The sequence below is a fragment of the Syngnathus floridae genome, chromosome 12, assembly GCF_059516105.1.
Source record: "Syngnathus floridae isolate MCC-2025c chromosome 12, RoL_Sflo_1.0, whole genome shotgun sequence".
NCBI classification, from domain to species: Eukaryota; Metazoa; Chordata; class Actinopteri; order Syngnathiformes; family Syngnathidae; genus Syngnathus; species Syngnathus floridae.
The window spans coordinates 2,870,931-2,890,113 of record NC_142424.1 but is presented as its reverse complement, the minus strand read 5'-3'; the positions used below and the strand labels follow the sequence as shown (position 1 = coordinate 2,890,113).

Below are 19,183 nucleotides of genomic sequence, written 5' to 3'. Positions count from 1 at the left end.
ACATGTATTAACTATCAAGAGGTAACATGAAAAGAGGATTTGTGGCAGTGCTCTCTGGCATCATGTCACGATAAGGTTTAGTCTTTTACTAATACCGTACAATAAGCTACCCATTAATGCGATATGTCTGTTTGTCATTAGTGGAATGTGCCTTATGATTTTTCCCCCATCTTTGTAATGAATGATTAAGTGGTTAAGGATAACACTCTTAAATGATTACAGCCTAGAAATGTGGTGGAAACAAAATCACAAAGGAGAGCAGCTTTTCATTATAATGATGCACATTTAAGAGAGGGGGCAGCACTGATCCAGTAAAACTTAAAAACGCTTCCTATTTAACCAAAGAAGAAGTGAAAACGAAAGTGCAGCTTAAGGTTAGCATGCTAAACTTCCTTTTAAAAGCATTTCATCTGATCTAATACATGTTAGTGTATTTTTTATTATTGTTAGTTTAATAACTACGCTTGTTGTCGTCACCAAGACATCTGGCATCATTTTGAATTACCATCGTAAATTTCCGCGATTTTAGAACGTTGAAAAACATTATTAAACAAGTCAGTAATGCAGTTTAGATTTGTCTATAAAGTGTGCCAAAATAAGTTTTTCTTAAAAATAATAATAGATTACAGTCCTTTCATTCAGCTGTAAACCATTGCAAAGCACCATAGTGTATTAAACATTTGCATTGACTGTCTAATATAAAATGACACATGATTTTGGACAGTTTTATTTACTTATTTAATTGCATTTTATTTAAAGACAATCTAACCTAAAATTTGAAACTACTGAGAATATCAGATCAGTATAATATCTGCAATGCTTGCTATTATGCTCCAATTTTTGTTTATGATAAGCTGCATCCCCTCTCCAACACACTCAGGCCATATTTGGCTTGGATTCCGCTTCTAAACTGAGCGAAATACAAATAACAGAAATGGGACACAAGCCGTGTAAGTAAGTCCCCCAAACTGATAACTACATGACAAAAATCCAAGCATGTCTAAATAATAATAGGGGATCACAGTCTTCTTCCAATAAATTATCCACAACTCACTCATCCAGATCTGCATTCGAGGCTAAAAAACAGTTTATAATCCTCTCAATTTTCTCTGATCTAGGTTTGAACAACACAGTAATCTGATCCATTTTGCCAATTCTGCATGATTTACGATTCTAATCCATTAAAAAAGAATGAACGATTCGAGCGGTCTAAACCTCCATTTACAGTGGACTTTATTTTTATTTATCAGTTTAACAAATTGTACCCAGACTGAAGGCCAAGTAGCTTTTGTCAAGCACATGGAAATGACCGCATTAAACATAAAGGATTACATTTTTAATGGCCATCTTTTTTTTCGTTCTCTCATGCAGGTGACAAGAATGGCAAGCAGACGCGCTCTCAAAGCCGTCCTCATTGACCTTAGTGGAACTCTGCACATAGAAGACACGGCAGTTCCCGGGGCTCAGGACGCCCTGTCCAGGTGAGACGCTCTCTTTGAATGAGGACAGAACCGGACTCAAAAAATAATTTTTTTATTTGCTTGTTGTCAGGCTACGACAGGCGTCTGTCGCCATCAAATTTGTGACCAACACAACCAAAGAGAATAAGAAGAACCTGCTGGAAAGGCTTCAACGGCTCAACTTTGACCTCCAGGTAAAAATAATAAAATACAAACATTTCCTTAATGACTGTAATCATCTTTTGTGATTTCCCAACATCTGCCATATAGGAAAAAGAAATCTTCACATCACTCAGTGCCGCGAGGACTCTTATAGAGAAGACAAAACACAGACCGTTGCTCCTGGTGGAGGACAGTGCCCTTCTCGATTTTGCAGGTACTTAGCTGAAAACAGTCCATAAAATTGTTTTTTTTCTTGACGGGTGTCACTAATGGTGGGAAAATGAAGCTTCAGATTTGCTTCATGAACCAGTTGTATTTTTTTCAACCCCTCTAGATAGCACCTTTAAATCAACAGTGCTAGGACTAATTCATGAATCAGATTTGAAGCTTTATCCCCATCACGTGTCACTTTGCAGGTATCGACACATCCGACCCCAATGCTGTCGTCATTGGACTCGCTCCCGATCACTTCGACTACCAAACTATGAATAAGGCTTTCAGGTGATTTCATCATTTGTGATTTAAAGTCATTGTCTCGACTTAATAACATTTCTGTCCCTCAGACTGATCCTGGATGGTGCGCCGCTCTTCGCCATCCATAAGGCTCGTTACTATAAAAGGAAAGATGGTTTGGCTCTCGGCCCCGGGCCCTTTGTCACCGGGCTGGAGTATGCCACGGACTGTAAAGCAACTGTCGTGGGAAAGCCGGAAAAGACGTTTTTCACGCAGGTTTTTTTCCTCCATCATCCTCTTGAAGATCTTTTATTGGATCGTGTTTTAATAATATTTTCTTTCATGTAGGCTCTGGCTGATTTGGGATGCAGCCCAGAAGAAGCAGTCATGATAGGAGACGTAAGCCAATTTACTTCATCTAACTGAATCGACTTTATTCTCAATTTGGTCCGTCTTCTCTCGCAGGATGCCAGGGATGATGTCGGAGGAGCTCAGAGTGCTGGAATGTTGGGAATCCTGGTCCGAACTGGTGAGATGAAGCTTTAAAGTCAAATTCAATGGGACTCGATACTCAACATCTGGGATTACATTTCAGGTAAATACAGACAAGGAGACGAGAATAAAATCAACCCTCCTCCTCACCTGACGTGCAACGCTTTCCCTGATGCCGTCGAGCACATCCTTAAGAATCTACTATAACGTCACCTGATTAAGGTAAGTCAGATAAAAAAAAAAAATACTTCCAATGATATCTCATAGCTGTTTTTTAATGACTTTTCTAAGTAGACAAGATAATGTCTAAGAACCACATCAACAAATGTCCAGGAACTACGAGTGAAAGCAAAAACCAAAATCAGACGGATTCAAAGTCTTTCTCCCAAGCCGTGTGTTTCTCCATTAACCCACTGGCTGATGGTTTGGTGTGCGTCAGGACTTCCAGGAAGTCCTGCGTTGTCACCGTTTCCAGCCGCATGGCTTGCATGCGCGTGTCTCCTGCACAAAGAGTTCCAGTCAGCACCTAAGTCCAGGACGTGAACTTGCCCGGTCTTACCGTTCTTATTCGACTCCAGAGCTTCAAAGATTTTGCGGGCTTGTCTCATGACGGCCTCTTTACACACCAGTCTGATGTCAGAGCCCGAGTAGCCATTCATCTCCTGCCCAAGAAACATTTCATTCGCCAATCCCGACGACAAAACCATGGCAAACGTGGATCGACTTACCTTGGCCAGAAGTTGGTAGTCTAGCTCGGTTTTTAACTGCAGCTCTCCCGTGAAGCTGACAGGAGGCAGCCAATGAGAGATCATGGCTTGGCGGGCCTCCTCAGGAGGAAGACCAACCAGAATCCTCTTCTCTAGTCTTCTTAGCATTCCTTGGTCCAGTTCCCTGAGGGAGGGAGGCTTTTAAATGTGAGGCCACAGATCAAATTTCCTTCCAATGTGTTTTTTTTTTTAAACATTTTATCTAGTTTATCTAAAGTTTGTATGTTACCAAGGTAGATTGGATGCGGCCAGTACAAAAATCAGGTCCTCGGATCTCGCCAGTCCGTCCATCTGGACCAGCAGCTCCGCCTTCAACCTTCGACTGCCCTCATGCTCGCCTCTGAAATCACGATTAATAAAAACGATTATTCATTGATTTCAAGACTAGTGATTTGGCAGATGTTGACGATGAGAGGATTTGTTAAATTATGTAACGTTTACAATATGTTGTTTCCTCTCTGGCCCATCATCGACTCCACCTCATCCAGAAAGATAGTGGAAGGTGCGTGGTAGCGGGCCATCTCAAACAGAACCTGCAGAAAAAAAATTGGGCTTGTGATTAGTGATAGAAAATTAAATTGCCAATTTCTTTAGCTATCATAAAAATTAAATACCAGATTTTTTTTTTTTTTGATACATTGCTAGAAATAGGATTATGTGGGTGTGTCTAAGACCAGCTAAATACTGACCCGGACCAGTTTTTCCGAGTCTCCTCTCCACTTGCTCACTAAGCTTGATGCCGATATGTTGAAAAACGTCGTCTTGCATTCAGTAGCCACCGCCTTAGCCAGCAGGGTCTTGCCCGTACCTGTAAATTGTGTTGCGGATAATTTGAGGGTAGTTTAAACAGCGGTATCACATTAAGATATATATTTTTTACCTGGGGGTCCGTAAAGTAACAATCCCTTCCACGGAGCAAGGAGTCCTTTAAAAAGCTGGGGATACTATGGCAAGCAGGAGTATAATATCAAAAAGGAGCACATTTTAGAAAAAACGTGTGGCAATCGCAAAGGGCGTCACTAACAAATATGTGCATTAATATGAATCCGAGGTGATAAACAGGTGCTGTGTGAAATCACCAAAGTGACCTTCTACCCTGGAGAATGAATAGTAATGGAGACAGAAAGTGGTGGCGGGATGTTATTCAATAAAGGAAGCGCTGCAGGGAGCCAGATAGACGTTCGCATCGGTCCTCATCTCGTTGCGTAAATGTCAAGAGGATGCAGACGACCTGATTTGATGTCATCGCATCCATCAGAAGCCTCCGAGTGATGACACGGAGATGAGCGTGTATAGAAATTCTCCCATCCCTCCATCTATACGCGGGTTGCCATATTATCCCACGTATAGATTTCATGTCAGCCTAGCGGACTTGCCTGACCCCCGTCCTTTAAAGGAGATGTATTCAGAATCGAAGAAGCGGCGGAATGGAAGCCGGCGTACCTTAATGGGATAGACGATGGCCTCTTTGACTAATCGCTTTGCATCCTCCAGGCCGATGATGTCGTCCCATTTTACGTTGGGGCTGTGCAAATAAATGTCCTGAAAAAGGACAGACGCACAGACAGTGATGCGCGTGGAAGCTAACAGATAGAACTAGCCGGACATCTTGACAAAGTACTTTACTGCACTCTAGTGGGAATCACACACTGGATCAAATATTTTAACATTTAGATGAAGTACAGTTCGGTACTATAGAAAACTACAATCACATAATTCAATTAATACAGTGTCAATCTTGTGATGGGCAAATGAAGCTTCATATGTGCTTCATGAACCAGTTGTATTTTTCTGCCTCCTCTCGGGTCAACATTGTGTGTATGTGGTACCTTATTAATGACTGTGGCAAATTCTTTCATCTCACCACCCAGTCCCGCAAAACCGCTGAGTGGCTTCAGCAGCCGATCCTGCCCGGCAACAAATTAAATGACTAATAAAATTAATAAGAAGGGTAGTGTGCAGCAACAAAGGCCTAGAAATGGTTTTGTTTATTATAGCTTTGATTCTAATGCATAAATAAAAGTTAATAAGACTATACGACATTCAAATTGAAATTTGAACCTTATCATAAACAAAAATAAAATGCGGGAATTTACCTCTTGCTCGCCATCTCCTTTGCAGCCCGTTTGGACCTACAACACAATATGTGCATTTTTTAAACTTTTTATTTAATCAGAATTAAAATTCATAACTAAACTATAATGAAGCACCTTCTTGGTCATAGCCGCCCCTCCAGCTTGTGCAGAAGTGATGGGGGAAACACTAAGAACAAAGTCTGTGAATTCTGAAGTACAAGATAAGCTATCGCCCTAGAAAATTAAACAAAAACGTAAATCATTTCAAAATGAATCATTATTTTATAAGTGAATGGATTGCGTACATTTGAATGTGCAGGGGCAGCAGCATTCCCTCGGACATCTCCGCCAAGATTTGGAGGCAGGATTTTGGGGAGAGGCTTCACAACGGAACAAGCGGCCCTAGCGGAGAAATGAGGTGAAAGGCTGTATATAAATAATGCCAATAAGATTCATATTGATCCAGAGTGAAACAACTTTGACTCCCACCTCTTTTTTCCACTACTTTTTAAATTCCTATCACCTTGAATGAGAACTGAAAAGACAAACCGAGACTTTTAAGCACGATGGCGTTTTGTTATTCTGCCTCTTAAATTGAGTCACCTGGTTCTACAACTTTCTTGATAAGTTTGGGATACTTCTGGTACTTCACATAATGATAGCTCTCGTACTCCATCAACATCATCTCTAAATCCACATTTTCGCAAACTTCAAATTTCTTCACGCTTCCGTTCATCTCCTGGTCCAAGGCCACTGCTGTGTTCACATAACTGTTGGGTAGACGTATAATATTTTTACCTTTTGCTTTTTGTGAGAAACGTTTAGAGAATATACTGAAGTCAATACTGACCCATGCCTCATCAGATGTTGGTAGATTAACATGAGGAGGCTCTTCTTCCTCATTTCAATCCTCAACTCATCCTAGAAATAAGCACATAAGAAAGGCAGTAGAAAAAAAATACTTCAATTGGTGTTAAGGACAAAAGAATAATTTTTCTCACACATATTTGATGAGTTTTTATTAATAGCTCATTCAAACATCTCACGCTGTTCTCCATCCTGCACTAGCATTTATAGCCAACAGAGGGAGACAAACTGGCATAAATTACGTTACTAGGCAACAGTGCACGCCAAGAAAACATAAAATACAGAACTACTAAATACCTCAGCCAACAAATAGAACATCTAGAAATTATTGCATGCATAACATGGTGAGGGGTAAGCATTAACTGGATCCTATTAAGTGTTTTAAATTTGTGTGTATCTATTCTGATGACATTTGTTCAATATGTTTGCAGTGCTAGTATATAAAAACACTTGGCCTGTAAAAAAAAGTACGGAAATGCACGATGAACAGGACTTACCGCCTCCCGGGCTTGGTTTGCATGTTTTACTGAGTTGTAAGAAGCGTCCATTTATTTTGTAATAAGTCGTAATTATCGGGCGTTTTTTCGATAAGCGTTCGAGGGGAAATGGTCGGAATGGTTACGGTGGTAGTTTGTCCCTCGGGACATGCCGTATTTATTTTTCCTCATTATTGTAAATATGCCACATTTATTAGCGTGTAAACGATGAATGCATTTATTTGAAATCGTCATTAACGTTTTAATGCACGTTCTTTATTGCTCCAAAGCAAATGGCACTAATTGCATTTTGCGTCAATTTATGTCAATCTTAGATTACATAATGTCGGGAAGTGTTTTTCTTTTTTTTGGGTTAATTCAAAGCGTAAAGTCGTAATAAGACTCAAGGGTAATATAGTTCAAAAACGTTTATTCTCAATTTGTGCAACATTTAAGTATTTTTTCATTCCTTTAAGACTTATATGAACCATATACTGAACAGTGTGAAACTTTATAGCTTTGTAATTGAGAATTTATCCCATCAAAAATGTCATTTAGAAGTTGTGGTAGAAAAGTAATTGACAAATGCATATGTTTGTGTGTCTGGCTTTCGATTATATTTTCTTCAGAAAGGTAGCTACATAAAGACAAGCAACTATTCACTAAAATATCACAACACAAAGTAAAATAAGACAACATCCCAGCAGTGTTTATGCAACAGTCAATGTGATAAGAAGCCTGATGATCGACCACCAAGTTTCTTTTTTAACAGGTTATGTAAAACCCCTCAAAAGAATGACGCATTTCGCAAGTATTTGGAAGATTTTAGAGCCTTATTTTTTACCACCACCACCCAAGGCAATTTGTTTTGTTAGCACCAAAAGACTTCATTGTCTTGCTGAGACAGCTTTAACAGGAATGCTCTTGTAGTGTAAGATTGCAAGGAGCCTGTTAGTGTAAGATTAATGTAGAAGGGTGTGGCTACATTTTTCCTTCCAGTATCGGTGTTAGCGTTGATGCAGTTTTGAGTTTTCTTGGTTCAACTCAAGCATAATCAAGGATGTTCTTTCATTTAAAACAATCATCGGGCAAGAATTTAATCCATGCCAGATATGTAAGACAAAACATCACATCTTGCGATGTGACTTGTCCCAGTGCAGGTTTGTTAACAGTGTCAAGCCATAGCTTTTAGAACACTCCGGCCTCAGCCAAGGTTGTTCCCATCTCCATCAGCATGGCTTTGCCGTAGACTTTGAATGTGTGAAACATGGTAACAAAGTCTAGGGTGCAAAAGAGGGTGTCGAACAAAGCCCCGCCCAACGTGGATGGGATGAAACCCCGGCCGTACTCGACCATCCATGTCCCGGCGGTCCACTGGACCCCAGAGGCCTCGCCCATCTCGTGCATGACAGTGTCACCTGTTATTTAGGATAAAAAAAAGCCAGACATTAGCAAACGTTTAGCCTAAACATTAAATTATGACCAAAATTAGTAATCAAATAAACCTCTTGTAAATGCATTTATTAAGTGCATGCCAATTTAGTATTCTGCAAAATAAAATATAGTATTTTTTTAATACCAGAATAGAACATTTCAGTCTTTGTGGTTCCGTCCTTCCATCTTCTGAAGGTCCCAGAGACAAGGGTATCCGAAATATCAGCCCAATAACGACCTACAAAGACAAAATTTTACGGTTCCACGAGTCGACCCTTCTCCTAAAATTCTACAAAAGATTACAATGAATGCCCCTGGACTCCGTAATCTTTAACCATAACAACAATCCCTCACCTGAGTGTCCTGATGTGTCTATTCCAGTTCCAAACAGTATCACATATTCTGTTATGGAGGCGTGGAGGACACACATGGAGCCCATAAAGCCTCCAGCATTCAGAAACACCCATTGCAGGTCTTCATCTGGCAGGATGTGGCCGGGATACCTAAACCGGTTCACAAACATGTTCTGTATATAATGTGTGTGAACAGCAAATCGGATTACCTTGATGCAAGGTTGGGCTTTCAAGAAGATCATGCAATGTATGTACCCAATGCTTAAGATGGTAAAAAAAACTACGAATGCTTTGAAATATTCCCAGCTGCAAAATCGCTTTACCTCTTCCTGAGCTCGACAACCAGTTTCGCGTAGGCCTGCTCGTGGTCCTGCCCTAATAAAACACGCAAACAATGAGCGCGCAAAGCAAGGCAGGCGTGCAAAACGTGCGATTGCCTTTTGCACGCGTTTATATGACAAGTAGGAAGAATCCACGCGGATTTTTGCGTGCATTCTATTTTCTAAATTGCAACACTAACCCGCGTATTGTTTGGCCAGTTTGGCGATGTCGTCGTGGTTGAAAATATACTGCTTAGTGGCCATCCAGTGTCTCAGGAGGAGTACGGCAAGGGAGGTAACTCCGATAAAGACTAAGAGTCGACAACACGAGCTGAATAAAGCCATGGTGGACGGCAAGAAAGAGAAAATAACGGACGGACGCAGCAGCAACAGGTTGAGGAGGTCCAAGATACGTGATCAGGCGCAACTCCCACCAGCAACAAAGGTTACTGTTACCGTTACTGTTACTTCCTGTTTCAGGGAGGCGTGACAGAACCGCTGGACCAATCAGATGACGATGTCGCCGTGCAGTCCATTCAAAAGCACTTGTAGGGTTTACATTTATACACAAAGCCCATCCTTTAAGGCTCTTAAATTCTAAGTCAATATTGTGTTAATTATTCATGGTATATTAAATCTATATACCAGTCTGCTTGAACTGCGTTGTGTCTTTTTAAAGAGAAATAAAACACATATTTCGGTATCAAATAGTATGCTCCTGTTTATACAGGAAGTAGCCGACGAAGCATTTCCATGCACAATCAGCTGTCACAAACGGAAGACTTCTCATCAACTTTAATCAAAGTTGTCGTTGTTAACATGAGTGGCCCCGAAACCCAATTTGATCCAAAAGGTAAAGTTGCAGCGACGAGATTTACGCTGCCATGATTGACAATCCTTGAAATCGGACTAACGAACGTGGTCTGAAAAGCACGCACAGGTTTTTGTTTTGGAATTGATCCTGCAAGTACGAATGTTTGCATGCTACGTTAGTATTACTCATAATACAAAGAGCGTCTTTTATGATCATCCAACCATGATTTAGTTCAACTGGTAATGTTTATATATCGATCTACCTGCAGAGCACCAGCACCTGCGTTATAATCCATTGAGGGACAATTGGGTCCTGGTCTCAGCCCACCGCATGAAAAGACCCTGGACCGGACAAGTGGAAAAACCTCCAGAAGAATGTATAGCGAGATATAATCCGTGCAATCCTCTATGTCCTGGAAACACACGTGCTAATGGAGAGGTAACTGCTTGCAAAATACCTTGCACAAAATAACACCACTAAATGAAATTAGTTTTTCTTGTGTTGTAGAAGAATCCAGACTACAAGAGCACTTTTGTTTTTGAAAACGACTTTCCTGCCATTCAGCCAGATGCTCCAGATCCTCGTAAGTGTTTCTTTCATCAGCCCAAGTCAATTATTTGTATGAATTGGCCACTCTCACATGGTTCTTCAAAATAAAACGCCACACTCGTGACGGATGAGGAATCAAATGCGAGAATTTACAATGCACTGTTATGTCATTCAAGATTTTGTTCTCTTCAGCTTCAGATCAGCATCCATTGTTCCGCTCTAAAGCTGCCAGAGGTGTGTGGTAAGAAAACATACTTCTATTTGTTGTTATCAGCTGCATTATGACTTTCATCCATGACTTTAAGCGTGCTAATTGGCACACATGATCTCTTCATTTCAGCAAGGTCATGTGTTTCCATCCCTGGTCTGATGTTACGCTCCCTCTCATGAAAAAAGAAGAGGTTGTTACTGTGATTGACAAGTGGGCAGAGATCATGGAAGAACTGGGTGCCACCTATCCATGGGTTCAGGTGGGTGGTCCACCGATCATCAGCTTCAATCTTCTGTAGTAACATAAAATAGACATGTCATCTTTTTTTTCTTCAGATTTTTGAAAATAAAGGAGCTGCGATGGGTTGTTCCAATCCACATCCCCACTGTCAGGTATAAAACACAAACATGCAAATAATACTCACAATATTGGCCTTACCAAAATATATAAGTAGTTCAATAAATTTCCAAAGCTGGTTTTTTAATTACATTTGAAAATTCATCTTACAGCAGACACCAGATAAGAGGCACCCCACATTTGCAATTCTACACGCTACCACAAGAGGGCAGTGTGCCACTTAAGGCTAATGTATAATGCCTCATAGTGTCTTCTCTCTAGGTCCTCTAGGGAAATAAGCAATTTCAGAATAACTAGTTACAAAGAAAACACACAAAAAAAATGGAATGATCAGGTTTGGAATAATGTTTTTTATTGCAAGATTAATGATATGAACATGACATCAGTTATTGTTTTGCAAGTCTTCATTGAGCATCATGTAACACTTTGTGGATTTAAACCCTGTGCAGCTGACTGGGCCATCACAAAATATTTGAGAATGTAAGCATAATGCCTTGATTACCAGTGGGGACATTTTGCACACTGCATTTTGTGTGAAATAAGTTAAGGGCTTTTTAATCAGAAAACAATTAGCCAGTCTGTCACATGCAGCCCTGCGTGGCGTGCAAATACAGCGAGCAATTCCTCTGGTTATTGCTCTACATGGTATATTTAATTACCTTTTAGCCCCCATGTCAAGAGTAATAGTAATCTTAAAAACCTCCTGACAAATGGTTCATTGGGCTGATAATCAAAATGATTTGTGTACTTCCTTTCCATATCACAGGTGTGGGCCAGCAGCTTCATTCCAAATGAGCCAGCTCTGTCCGATCGTTGTCAGAAAGCGTTTTATGACAAGTACCAGGAGCCAATGCTGTTGCAATATGCCAAGGAAGAAGTTGAAAAAAAGGTACAACCTGAGTCAGCTGGAAAGTCGGTCTTTGTTTTTTCCTCTTATTCCGTTTTTTAAAGAAAATCTCCACGCGTCACATCGTTTCTGTATTCTCCCTTCATCCATCTGCTCCCACGAGCTTCCTCCCCCCCCATGTTATTTCTGTTACACCTTTGCTTCCTGTTTTCCCCTCAAGCACACACGACCAGTTTTTCAGGCAGCGAAGCATGTGATGGGGCCCCAGAAATGCTCATTAGCATCACGCTGTGGCATCCATCTTCAAGCCGCACAAAGATTACGATGATGCATTTTGTTCGTTTCGTGCGTTTTAGCAATCCTCCAGTCATGCGGGAAGAGCAAAAACAACGGCGACCTTGAGCAAGTTTTGGCAAAGCTCAACATTCAGCAAGTAAACAACATATGAATGTTGCAGTAGGAAGCAGATCTCTTGGGGGAACAGAAAAAATCTGTGGCCCAGAGATTTTTATTATTATTATTATTATTTCAAACATATTTAAAACATTAAAAATAGGAAAAACAAACAATTAATACTTTAAAGTGCCATATCTAAGTCCATGAAACAAATAAACAAAAAAACACAAACTGAAAAAAAAAATACACAACAAAGAGTACTCAAAGTTTTAAATATGTTCGAAATATTATTATTATTAATATTATTATTAAATGACCCCCAATAGGGATGTTCAAGCTTGCCCAAAAACCATGACAGATTATTTTATTGACCTTTTCACTCCAATATAATTTCCCTTAAAATTGCATAAAAACTATGGAAATTTTCTATATTGTTTTTCTTAATTTTCTTCACATCTACTGTACCTTCAGAAATTGCAAAATAGTTACAATATGGGCCGCTGTCTTTCTCAAGAAGTCAAAGTCAAACTGTTTAGTAGATGTTGAACAATGGAGGAGTCCAACTCGCTCGATCGCCTTTGCATTACAGCCAAAATAAGAAATCCCGCCGCCGCGACCGACGGCGCTCATATCCGTTATTATAGATGATTTGCGAAAAAATAAAATAGCCGTCTGAGGTATGAGAACCGTGCGTGCGTACAGAGCACAAGCACTCGCGGGCGCTGACCTTTACAAAATTAGAGTGGAAGCAGTGTGTGTTTGCGCTGATAGTGTCCCGCTTCCTATTTGCTCCTGTCTTCCTGACCCAAGGTTACGACCGTAAATTGGCACGCGGCAGTACTTGGAGAATCTGGAATTGGGCTTTGGCTCCCCATGCGATACCCTTGAGTTTGAAAGCAAAACTTTCCAAGCTTAATTGAGTGAAACTTTTTTTTTCTGAGGGCAGGGGGGGAGTGAGGTGTCCGCTTTAGGACATCGTTCACTTTCTTGAAAGTTTCTACCTATTATTTTGTTTTCAGTCCGCATTTTACCGCGTGATGGGGTGGTAGAACGTTAAAGAAAAATCTAAAGTTGAACTTGTGATGCAATCAGTAGGGGATAACTCCTTGAATTGTTGTTTACATCAAGTAGCATCCATTAATAAACAAAAAAATATAATTTTTTCTAAATGTGTCCCTTCTTTTAGGAACGTGTGGTGGTGATGAACGCTCATTGGCTGGCAGCGGTTCCTTACTGGGCCACGTGGCCCTACCAGTTACTTCTGTTACCACGACGACACGTCCTCAGAATCAATCAGTTGACCGCAGAGGAACGAGAGAGTAAGTGTTTTTCGGCGAGACGCCGCCAAACAATTGTCAAGTTGTTTCCCCGCAAGCACGAAAACAATTTGTGACTTTTGGGATGATTCTTTTCAGCTTGCCACTTTGAAGCTTTTATTTCAACATCAACAGTTTCTTGTTTCCTTTCCTTCATCTTCTGGTTCGTTTTGTTTTTCCAGGTCTGGCTGACATTATGAAGCAACTGCTGACCAAATACGACAATCTATTTAACGTGTCCTTTCCCTACTCCATGGGCTGGCATGGTAAGAAAAAACATTTTGCAGTAAACACATAATATTATATAATTATAATTCAAATTACTTGACCAATTTCCCCTCACCTAATTATTTTTTTCAGGCAATATTACACAGGGTGTAAAAAAGTCGATTTTAATTCCTCTCCAGTGTCGAGTGGAAGCTTTAGTGTAGCATAAATCAGTGTCAGACTCATTAGCATATTTAAATGTACCATTCAGGATATCGACAAGAACGTAAAAGTGAAGAGATGCTTTTATTTTTTAATTTTCTTACCCTATTTGTACGCGATATATTCTTATTTTAATGGGTGCTACATTGTGACACAACATCCAATACTGAGAAAAACATTTCGAACAATTTACATCCCACTTTTGAATAGCTCATGTTCTCTTAGAATGAGTTCCTTGTTGGGACAGAATTTGTAAAGTAGACATTGTTCCAAATTGTCCAAAGTGTGCAAAATTGTATCATGCATTGTTCCATTCTTTTATCTTCCCTCTTAGTGCTTTTTTTTGTCGTTGCTAAATGCGTACATGTATGAAAATCATACCTGAGACCATCTGATTGCTGAAAGCTGGACGGCCACCGTCACAGCCATTTGGCAATTTCACAAAAGTGATGCGAAGATACAAGAGACATTTCGAAATAAGTAGCTAATGGAAAAGCTTCAAGCGGAGATTTCAAATTCAAGCCGAATCTTTGTTCCAGTCTAGTGAACAAGCAAACACCACAGGATGATGGCATTAGCGACGAATCAGTGTATCACACGGACTTTGAGATAAATTGGCGGATGACAGTCGATCCAAAAGCTGAAGGAAAATCACATCCCTAGCTTCCACTGCTTTACATTACAGTGAAAATGAATCATTTTTGGGAGCATTGTTATTGAGCTGTGGGGCCTCTAAGAAGTGCTGATTGTGTGCTTGTTTACATAAACAATGGTGATTACTGTCAGCACGATTTCTCCCCATGAGCCGCAACAGTAACTAATTTCAGTAACTCAGTTCATCATCAGTGCAGATGAATTATTTATATTATTCAAATATATATATATATATATATATTTATAAATAATAATAAAAAATGTCTTATATTTTTATAAATATTTACATATATGTATATATAAATAATAAAAAATAAATATATATTTTTATATATATAGTTTTTTATTGCTCAGCTGTCAACACCTGATCTTTTTTGCCAAGATAACCGATAAAGGGGGCTTTTTTTTTTTTTTTTTCTGGTGGCTGTCGAAAAGTTTTAATGAGCAAAATGCTTCACTATGTGAATAGCAAGCGAGATGAAGGTTCTTGTTTTCCCATTGTGATGCGTATTCTTAATTAGTCTCCCAGCCAGTCACCCCGATCATTCTTTTTGCTCGGGCGCAAAATGTATTGCAGAATCGATGGCAAAGCAGGTCAATACATGCCGGCTATTCATTTCTATCTTGTATTTCTAAAGCCGGGGAATGATTGGTCTTTCATCGTGTTTTTGTTTTTCCTCAGGAGCCCCTACTGGCCCCTACTTAAAGGAAGACAATTCACATTGGCAGCTTCACGCTCACTACTACCCTCCTCTGCTACGCTCAGCCACGGTCAAGAAGTTCATGGTCGGCTACGAGATGCTCGCAACCGAGCAACGGGACCTCACTCCTGAACAGGTGATTTATAAAAGCAAAAACTCCTGCGGGTTTGCCTCAGCTTCATTTACAACCAGGACCTATTAGTGGTTTGTTAATTTACATTTCAAACATTTTAGACATAAAAAAAAATAATCAATGAGGCCTTCAAATCTAAACGAATGCTGACATAAGATTTAATTGTATGTATGTTATTTTTTTTAGGCTGCAGAGAAGTTACGGAATCTACCAGACGAGCACTATAAAAACAGGGCTGTAGAAGAAAAATGAGAATTAAAAGTGAAAATATCAATTTAACACAATCTAAAAATGACAGTAATGAATACTAACATAATTGTATGTGCTTGGAAAAATGATTGGGTCAGTTTTTAGCGTTACATCAAGGTATTATCATTTGTGTCAACGTATTAATGTCATCTTTAATATATCATAATATGTTTCTGACGTATGGATTGAGTTGATTATTTTTAAAGGGCTCACTCGCACCCATATTTTAGCAACAACAGAGGGCAATGTTGCGCAAAGAGTAAGGCCGAGGAAAAACGAGCATTTTGACGGGGTGGGTCACATTTGATAAGTAAAACAAATAACCTGAGTCATTATTTGATAAGTCAAAAAAATGCACACTGTATATATTTTAATATAAATATAGAATTGGATAACACAAAGCCTCAAAATGTTGGGGAAATGTTTTTGCTATCAGCCCATCTGTTTTTTGAGATTATACAAAACCGGACGGATTTTCGCTACATTTGATGCATAGATTATTCATTTTTTATTTGCATTGAGAATGATATTCACTTGTATGTACAGACTTGCCGCAACACCCTTATCATATTTTCACAACAGTTTTTTTTAATTAAGCTAGCTAAATTGTGATCTAGTTGAGCAAGTATTGCATTCTTTGCCTCATCCATCCACTTAAGATAAAACCAAAGTGAAACCGACTTGTTTCTTTGCCTTGCGTCACTTTATCTGACCTGCCCTCCCCCTTGTTGCCTCAAAGTAAATAAACACAGATGAAGAGGGTCTCTTGCCTCAAATCTGGCTCAGCCATCCTTCTGTATGTATTTGATCAAAACATTCCCTTTTTTTTTTCTCCCAAACATCAACACACTTGATTTAATTATCTGTGCTTCCAATTCATTTAATCATCCTGATCCAAAATTGTAGTTAAAAAAGAAATCCAAGCAACTAAAATATTCAGCACCACATCGTTGATAGAATTTTCCTTTTAAGTGCATTCGGAAGAGCACTTGGGAATATCTTAAACACACACAATGCTATTATTGCAAAGCTCAATCTTTGACTTCCTATAAATATTAAGCACGATTCTACAAGGTTGAACCGGGATGGCTCACAGAGGTCGAGCTTTGTGAAAGTCTTTTTTGTGGTTGTATGCCTTTTATGCACTGTGACAGACCTCATTCTTTCAAGTCAATATTTATTTAATGCTTTGGTTTCATGGATCCCCTCCTCATCTATTCCATCACTCCTTTGAGACTCGCTGTAAGTGTGTGCGTGTGTTTCTACATTAGACCTAGTGTTAAGCAACAGGTCGACTTTTTATCACACGCCCCCCCTGGATTGACTCACGCCTAGTCATTTAAAATTCAACTGTAATTGCGCAATCACAGTGACACACCGGTTGCGATTTTGTCCTTTCGCGGTCTCGTATCTTTCACACGATCATGCTCACTATCATCCAGATTTCACCTCTGATTTCACCTCACCTCGTCTATAGAGCGCGAGATAGTATCCTGGAGGCGACGGCGATGTAAACTCCAATAATAAGGGGAAACGTGAGCCATCGTTACCTCTGCTCATCTGTCTGATCATTTGCCACAGCCCGTAGACAAGGATGAGGGATGAGGGCAGACGAGAGAAATAATCACGGAGCATACAGAAACTGACAAAACGATGCCAGTGTGTGCTGCATATGTCGGATTTGAAATGACTTACCATAAAATAGCCGTGTTGGAAAATTGGAAAATAGAGCACAGGTTAACTTTGTGGTAAACAGACAATGTGTTGCCTCACAAAGGTTAATTTCACCTTATGAAACATTTATATTCTTCCTCTCTGGTGTTTATGTATTTATATTTGACTATATGTCTTGATTAAAAAAAAAATTCTACTGGCTTTAACATTTTAATGTCATTTTAATTCATTTCCAGTGGTTACAACTAGTAATGGGAGAATGACACTTCGAAACTGCTTCATGAACCACTTGTATTTTTTGACTTCTCTAGATGGCACTGTTGGTTTGAATAGAGGCTAGACGTTTTTGCGTACTTTCAGCTTTCAATTAAAGTACAAAAATTGGTTCATGAAGCAAATTTGAAGCATCATTTTCCCCATATGAACAAATCACAGAATAAATTTTACTCATAATTGTACGCATTGAACTTTTACGTGACTTGTGAGTCTGCCACCCACCAGCTTGCACTGTGTTCAGTTCAGTAAGTAAATCAATGATTTGATTTAGGTCGTCTAGTGTGGGAGACGCTCCATTCATTCAGGGGCTGATAGAGAATAAACAACAGCGAGAATTGAAGCAATTGACGCCAATGCTTAGATGGGCGTCACCAATGAGCTTTACCCCATCCTGTCCCCGCTTGCTTATTGGAAAACGAACGGGCTGGCTCGACAGGGAACTTGCAGGGAGGCTATCAGATTGTACCCCGGTCGACTTCACTCATTCTTCCGAGAATAAATAACCAAGACACCCCATGGTGTTTTTTTTTTTATACATTTATCGATTGGAAGAAATTTCCATTGCACAATTTCTCGTGTAGTCAAAGCAACTACATAAAACGAACTGATGAAACAATAGGGTCATGATTACATGATCGAAAATGAGAGTGTGGCGTAGCAAATCAAAATAAAATAAAATAAAAATCACTGTTGGGTTCAGGAGGTGTGCAGTACCAGAATAATGAATATAAGCAACTGTATTAAAACAGTCCCTTCTGAATAATAATAATAATAATAATGACTAACTGTGCAAACACCCTCTAAACTACACTACAAATATTTTTTTATTCTGTGCAGGGAAGAGAAATAGTTTGTAGTGGATGCGGGCCTGATACGTCCTTAACCACTGTTGGATAAGTGTTCAAAAACACGGCCCGTAATATTTACTTGCGCTAACACGGTTTTATCAGAAGTAGCAGGTGATAAATTCAATCGCGGTCAGATCGAGATAAAGAAAGATTGAGCGCCTTTGGACTTTAGGAATCTCCGGGGTGCAGCAAAAAAAAAAACTAACAACAGTCTTTAATCCTGTTTGTTGAAGAGCTGTTGAACAACACTTGTTAACCTGAGCCATCCCCCACTGTTAGTGGATGTTATCTCCCGGCTCACTCCGTCTGGGTTTTTTCCTTTTTATTGTCTTGTAGAATGTGATTTATCATCGCAGCCCGGGACATGGACTGGATGGAACACAATTTTACGAGGAAAATCTGATTAGACTTTTAATTCCCAAATGTAAATTTAGTTTGGCTCTCTGTGGGATTATTTGAAGGACTTTGACCTCGGTATTCGCACTTCTGTGCACTGCTGAGATTTGTTGAGGATCTCCACTGGTTCTTCCTCATTTAGTAGATGACCTTTCAGATATTTAAGAATTTAAATGAATGGACGTGACTGACTAATACCATTTTCAGTGCACGGATTTGTACGGTTCTGCTTCATGCTCAAGGCAAAAACGGGATTAGCTTCTAGTCAACGTTATGGTCTAAGCAACTTTGTGGGGTGGTGAAGTCGACTAGTTGGCAACTCCTTGTCTGGATATCTTGTGGCACCATCATCCATCTCACAGGGAAATGCTTCATGGTCTCGGCCGGCAATGGACCTACAATTGTGGACATCTATCGAGTTATCTAGCTTGCTGGCTGGCTAGATGTCGAGCTTGTATCTTGTTTTGTTTCGAG

General features: G+C 39.7%; 4 protein-coding genes across 5 annotated transcripts; 2 read left to right on the top strand and 2 right to left on the bottom strand.

Moving 5' to 3' along the window:
- Nucleotides 1-282: 282 nt before the first annotated feature.
- Nucleotides 283-6,258, top strand: hdhd2 (haloacid dehalogenase-like hydrolase domain containing 2). Its single transcript, XM_088391459.1, has 10 exons — nt 283-374; nt 1,372-1,481; nt 1,552-1,654; nt 1,731-1,836; nt 2,039-2,123; nt 2,186-2,351; nt 2,424-2,474; nt 2,541-2,604; nt 2,671-2,789; nt 5,729-6,258. Exons 2-9 carry the CDS (start codon nt 1,381-1,383, stop codon nt 2,772-2,774), a joined length of 780 nt encoding a protein of 259 aa, XP_088247585.1. The 5' UTR covers nt 283-374; nt 1,372-1,380; the 3' UTR covers nt 2,775-2,789; nt 5,729-6,258.
- katnal2 (katanin p60 subunit A-like 2) lies at nt 2,822-6,977 on the bottom strand. Of its 2 annotated transcripts, XM_088391454.1 has the most exons (16): nt 6,774-6,975; nt 6,260-6,330; nt 6,013-6,179; nt 5,899-5,944; nt 5,715-5,811; nt 5,545-5,643; nt 5,431-5,466; nt 5,164-5,241; nt 4,778-4,876; nt 4,215-4,278; nt 4,024-4,142; nt 3,776-3,867; nt 3,564-3,674; nt 3,296-3,458; nt 3,127-3,229; nt 2,822-3,068 (listed from the first exon to the last, which is right to left on the bottom strand). In XM_088391454.1, exons 1-16 carry the CDS (start codon nt 6,822-6,824, stop codon nt 2,929-2,931), a joined length of 1,536 nt encoding a protein of 511 aa, XP_088247580.1. In that variant the 5' UTR covers nt 6,825-6,975; the 3' UTR covers nt 2,822-2,928. The 2 variants fall into 2 exon arrangements, with proteins under 2 accessions (XP_088247580.1, XP_088247579.1); XM_088391453.1 differs by having other exon boundaries at nt 3,127-3,458; nt 6,774-6,977.
- A 188-nt stretch (nt 6,978-7,165) lies between these two features.
- Nucleotides 7,166-9,348, bottom strand: sigmar1 (sigma non-opioid intracellular receptor 1). Its single transcript, XM_088391460.1, has 5 exons — nt 9,060-9,348; nt 8,863-8,914; nt 8,541-8,689; nt 8,332-8,424; nt 7,166-8,170 (listed from the first exon to the last, which is right to left on the bottom strand). Exons 1-5 carry the CDS (start codon nt 9,202-9,204, stop codon nt 7,941-7,943), a joined length of 669 nt encoding a protein of 222 aa, XP_088247586.1. The 5' UTR covers nt 9,205-9,348; the 3' UTR covers nt 7,166-7,940.
- A 219-nt stretch (nt 9,349-9,567) lies between these two features.
- Nucleotides 9,568-17,390, top strand: galt (galactose-1-phosphate uridylyltransferase). Its single transcript, XM_088391455.1, has 11 exons — nt 9,568-9,712; nt 9,942-10,111; nt 10,181-10,256; nt 10,415-10,463; nt 10,563-10,692; nt 10,769-10,825; nt 11,557-11,679; nt 13,220-13,352; nt 13,532-13,615; nt 15,115-15,269; nt 15,453-17,390. The coding sequence occupies exons 1-11, from the start codon at nt 9,613-9,615 to the stop codon at nt 15,516-15,518; spliced, it is 1,143 nt and encodes a 380-aa protein (XP_088247581.1). The 5' UTR covers nt 9,568-9,612; the 3' UTR covers nt 15,519-17,390.
- The last annotated feature ends 1,793 nt before the right edge of the window (nt 17,391-19,183 follow it).

Excerpts from the sequence above, each read along its gene's own strand:
- sigmar1 (XM_088391460.1), bottom strand. The coding sequence starts at position 9,204 with ATGGCTTTATTCAGCTCGTGTTGTCGACTCTTAGTCTTTATCGGAGTT. Across the intron at positions 8,425-8,540 it reads AGACACATCAGGACACTCAG|GTCGTTATTGGGCTGATATT; the intron begins GTGAGGGATTGT and ends TTGTCTTTGTAG. Across the intron at positions 8,171-8,331 it reads GACTGAAATGTTCTATTCTG|GTGACACTGTCATGCACGAG; the intron begins GTATTAAAAAAA and ends CCTAAATAACAG.
- galt (XM_088391455.1), top strand. The coding sequence starts at position 9,613 with ATGCACAATCAGCTGTCACAAACGGAAGACTTCTCATCAACTTTAATC. Across the intron at positions 10,257-10,414 it reads GCCAGATGCTCCAGATCCTC|CTTCAGATCAGCATCCATTG; the intron begins GTAAGTGTTTCT and ends TGTTCTCTTCAG. Across the intron at positions 10,464-10,562 it reads AAAGCTGCCAGAGGTGTGTG|CAAGGTCATGTGTTTCCATC; the intron begins GTAAGAAAACAT and ends TCTTCATTTCAG.
- katnal2 (XM_088391453.1), bottom strand. The coding sequence starts at position 6,824 with ATGGACGCTTCTTACAACTCAGTAAAACATGCAAACCAAGCCCGGGAG. Across the intron at positions 6,180-6,259 it reads CAACATCTGATGAGGCATGG|TTATGTGAACACAGCAGTGG; the intron begins GTCAGTATTGAC and ends TCTACCCAACAG. Across the intron at positions 5,812-5,898 it reads AAAAGTAGTGGAAAAAAGAG|GGCCGCTTGTTCCGTTGTGA; the intron begins GTGGGAGTCAAA and ends TTTCTCCGCTAG.
- hdhd2 (XM_088391459.1), top strand. The coding sequence starts at position 1,381 with ATGGCAAGCAGACGCGCTCTCAAAGCCGTCCTCATTGACCTTAGTGGA. Across the intron at positions 2,124-2,185 it reads ACTATGAATAAGGCTTTCAG|ACTGATCCTGGATGGTGCGC; the intron begins GTGATTTCATCA and ends TCTGTCCCTCAG. Across the intron at positions 2,605-2,670 it reads GGGAATCCTGGTCCGAACTG|GTAAATACAGACAAGGAGAC; the intron begins GTGAGATGAAGC and ends ATTACATTTCAG.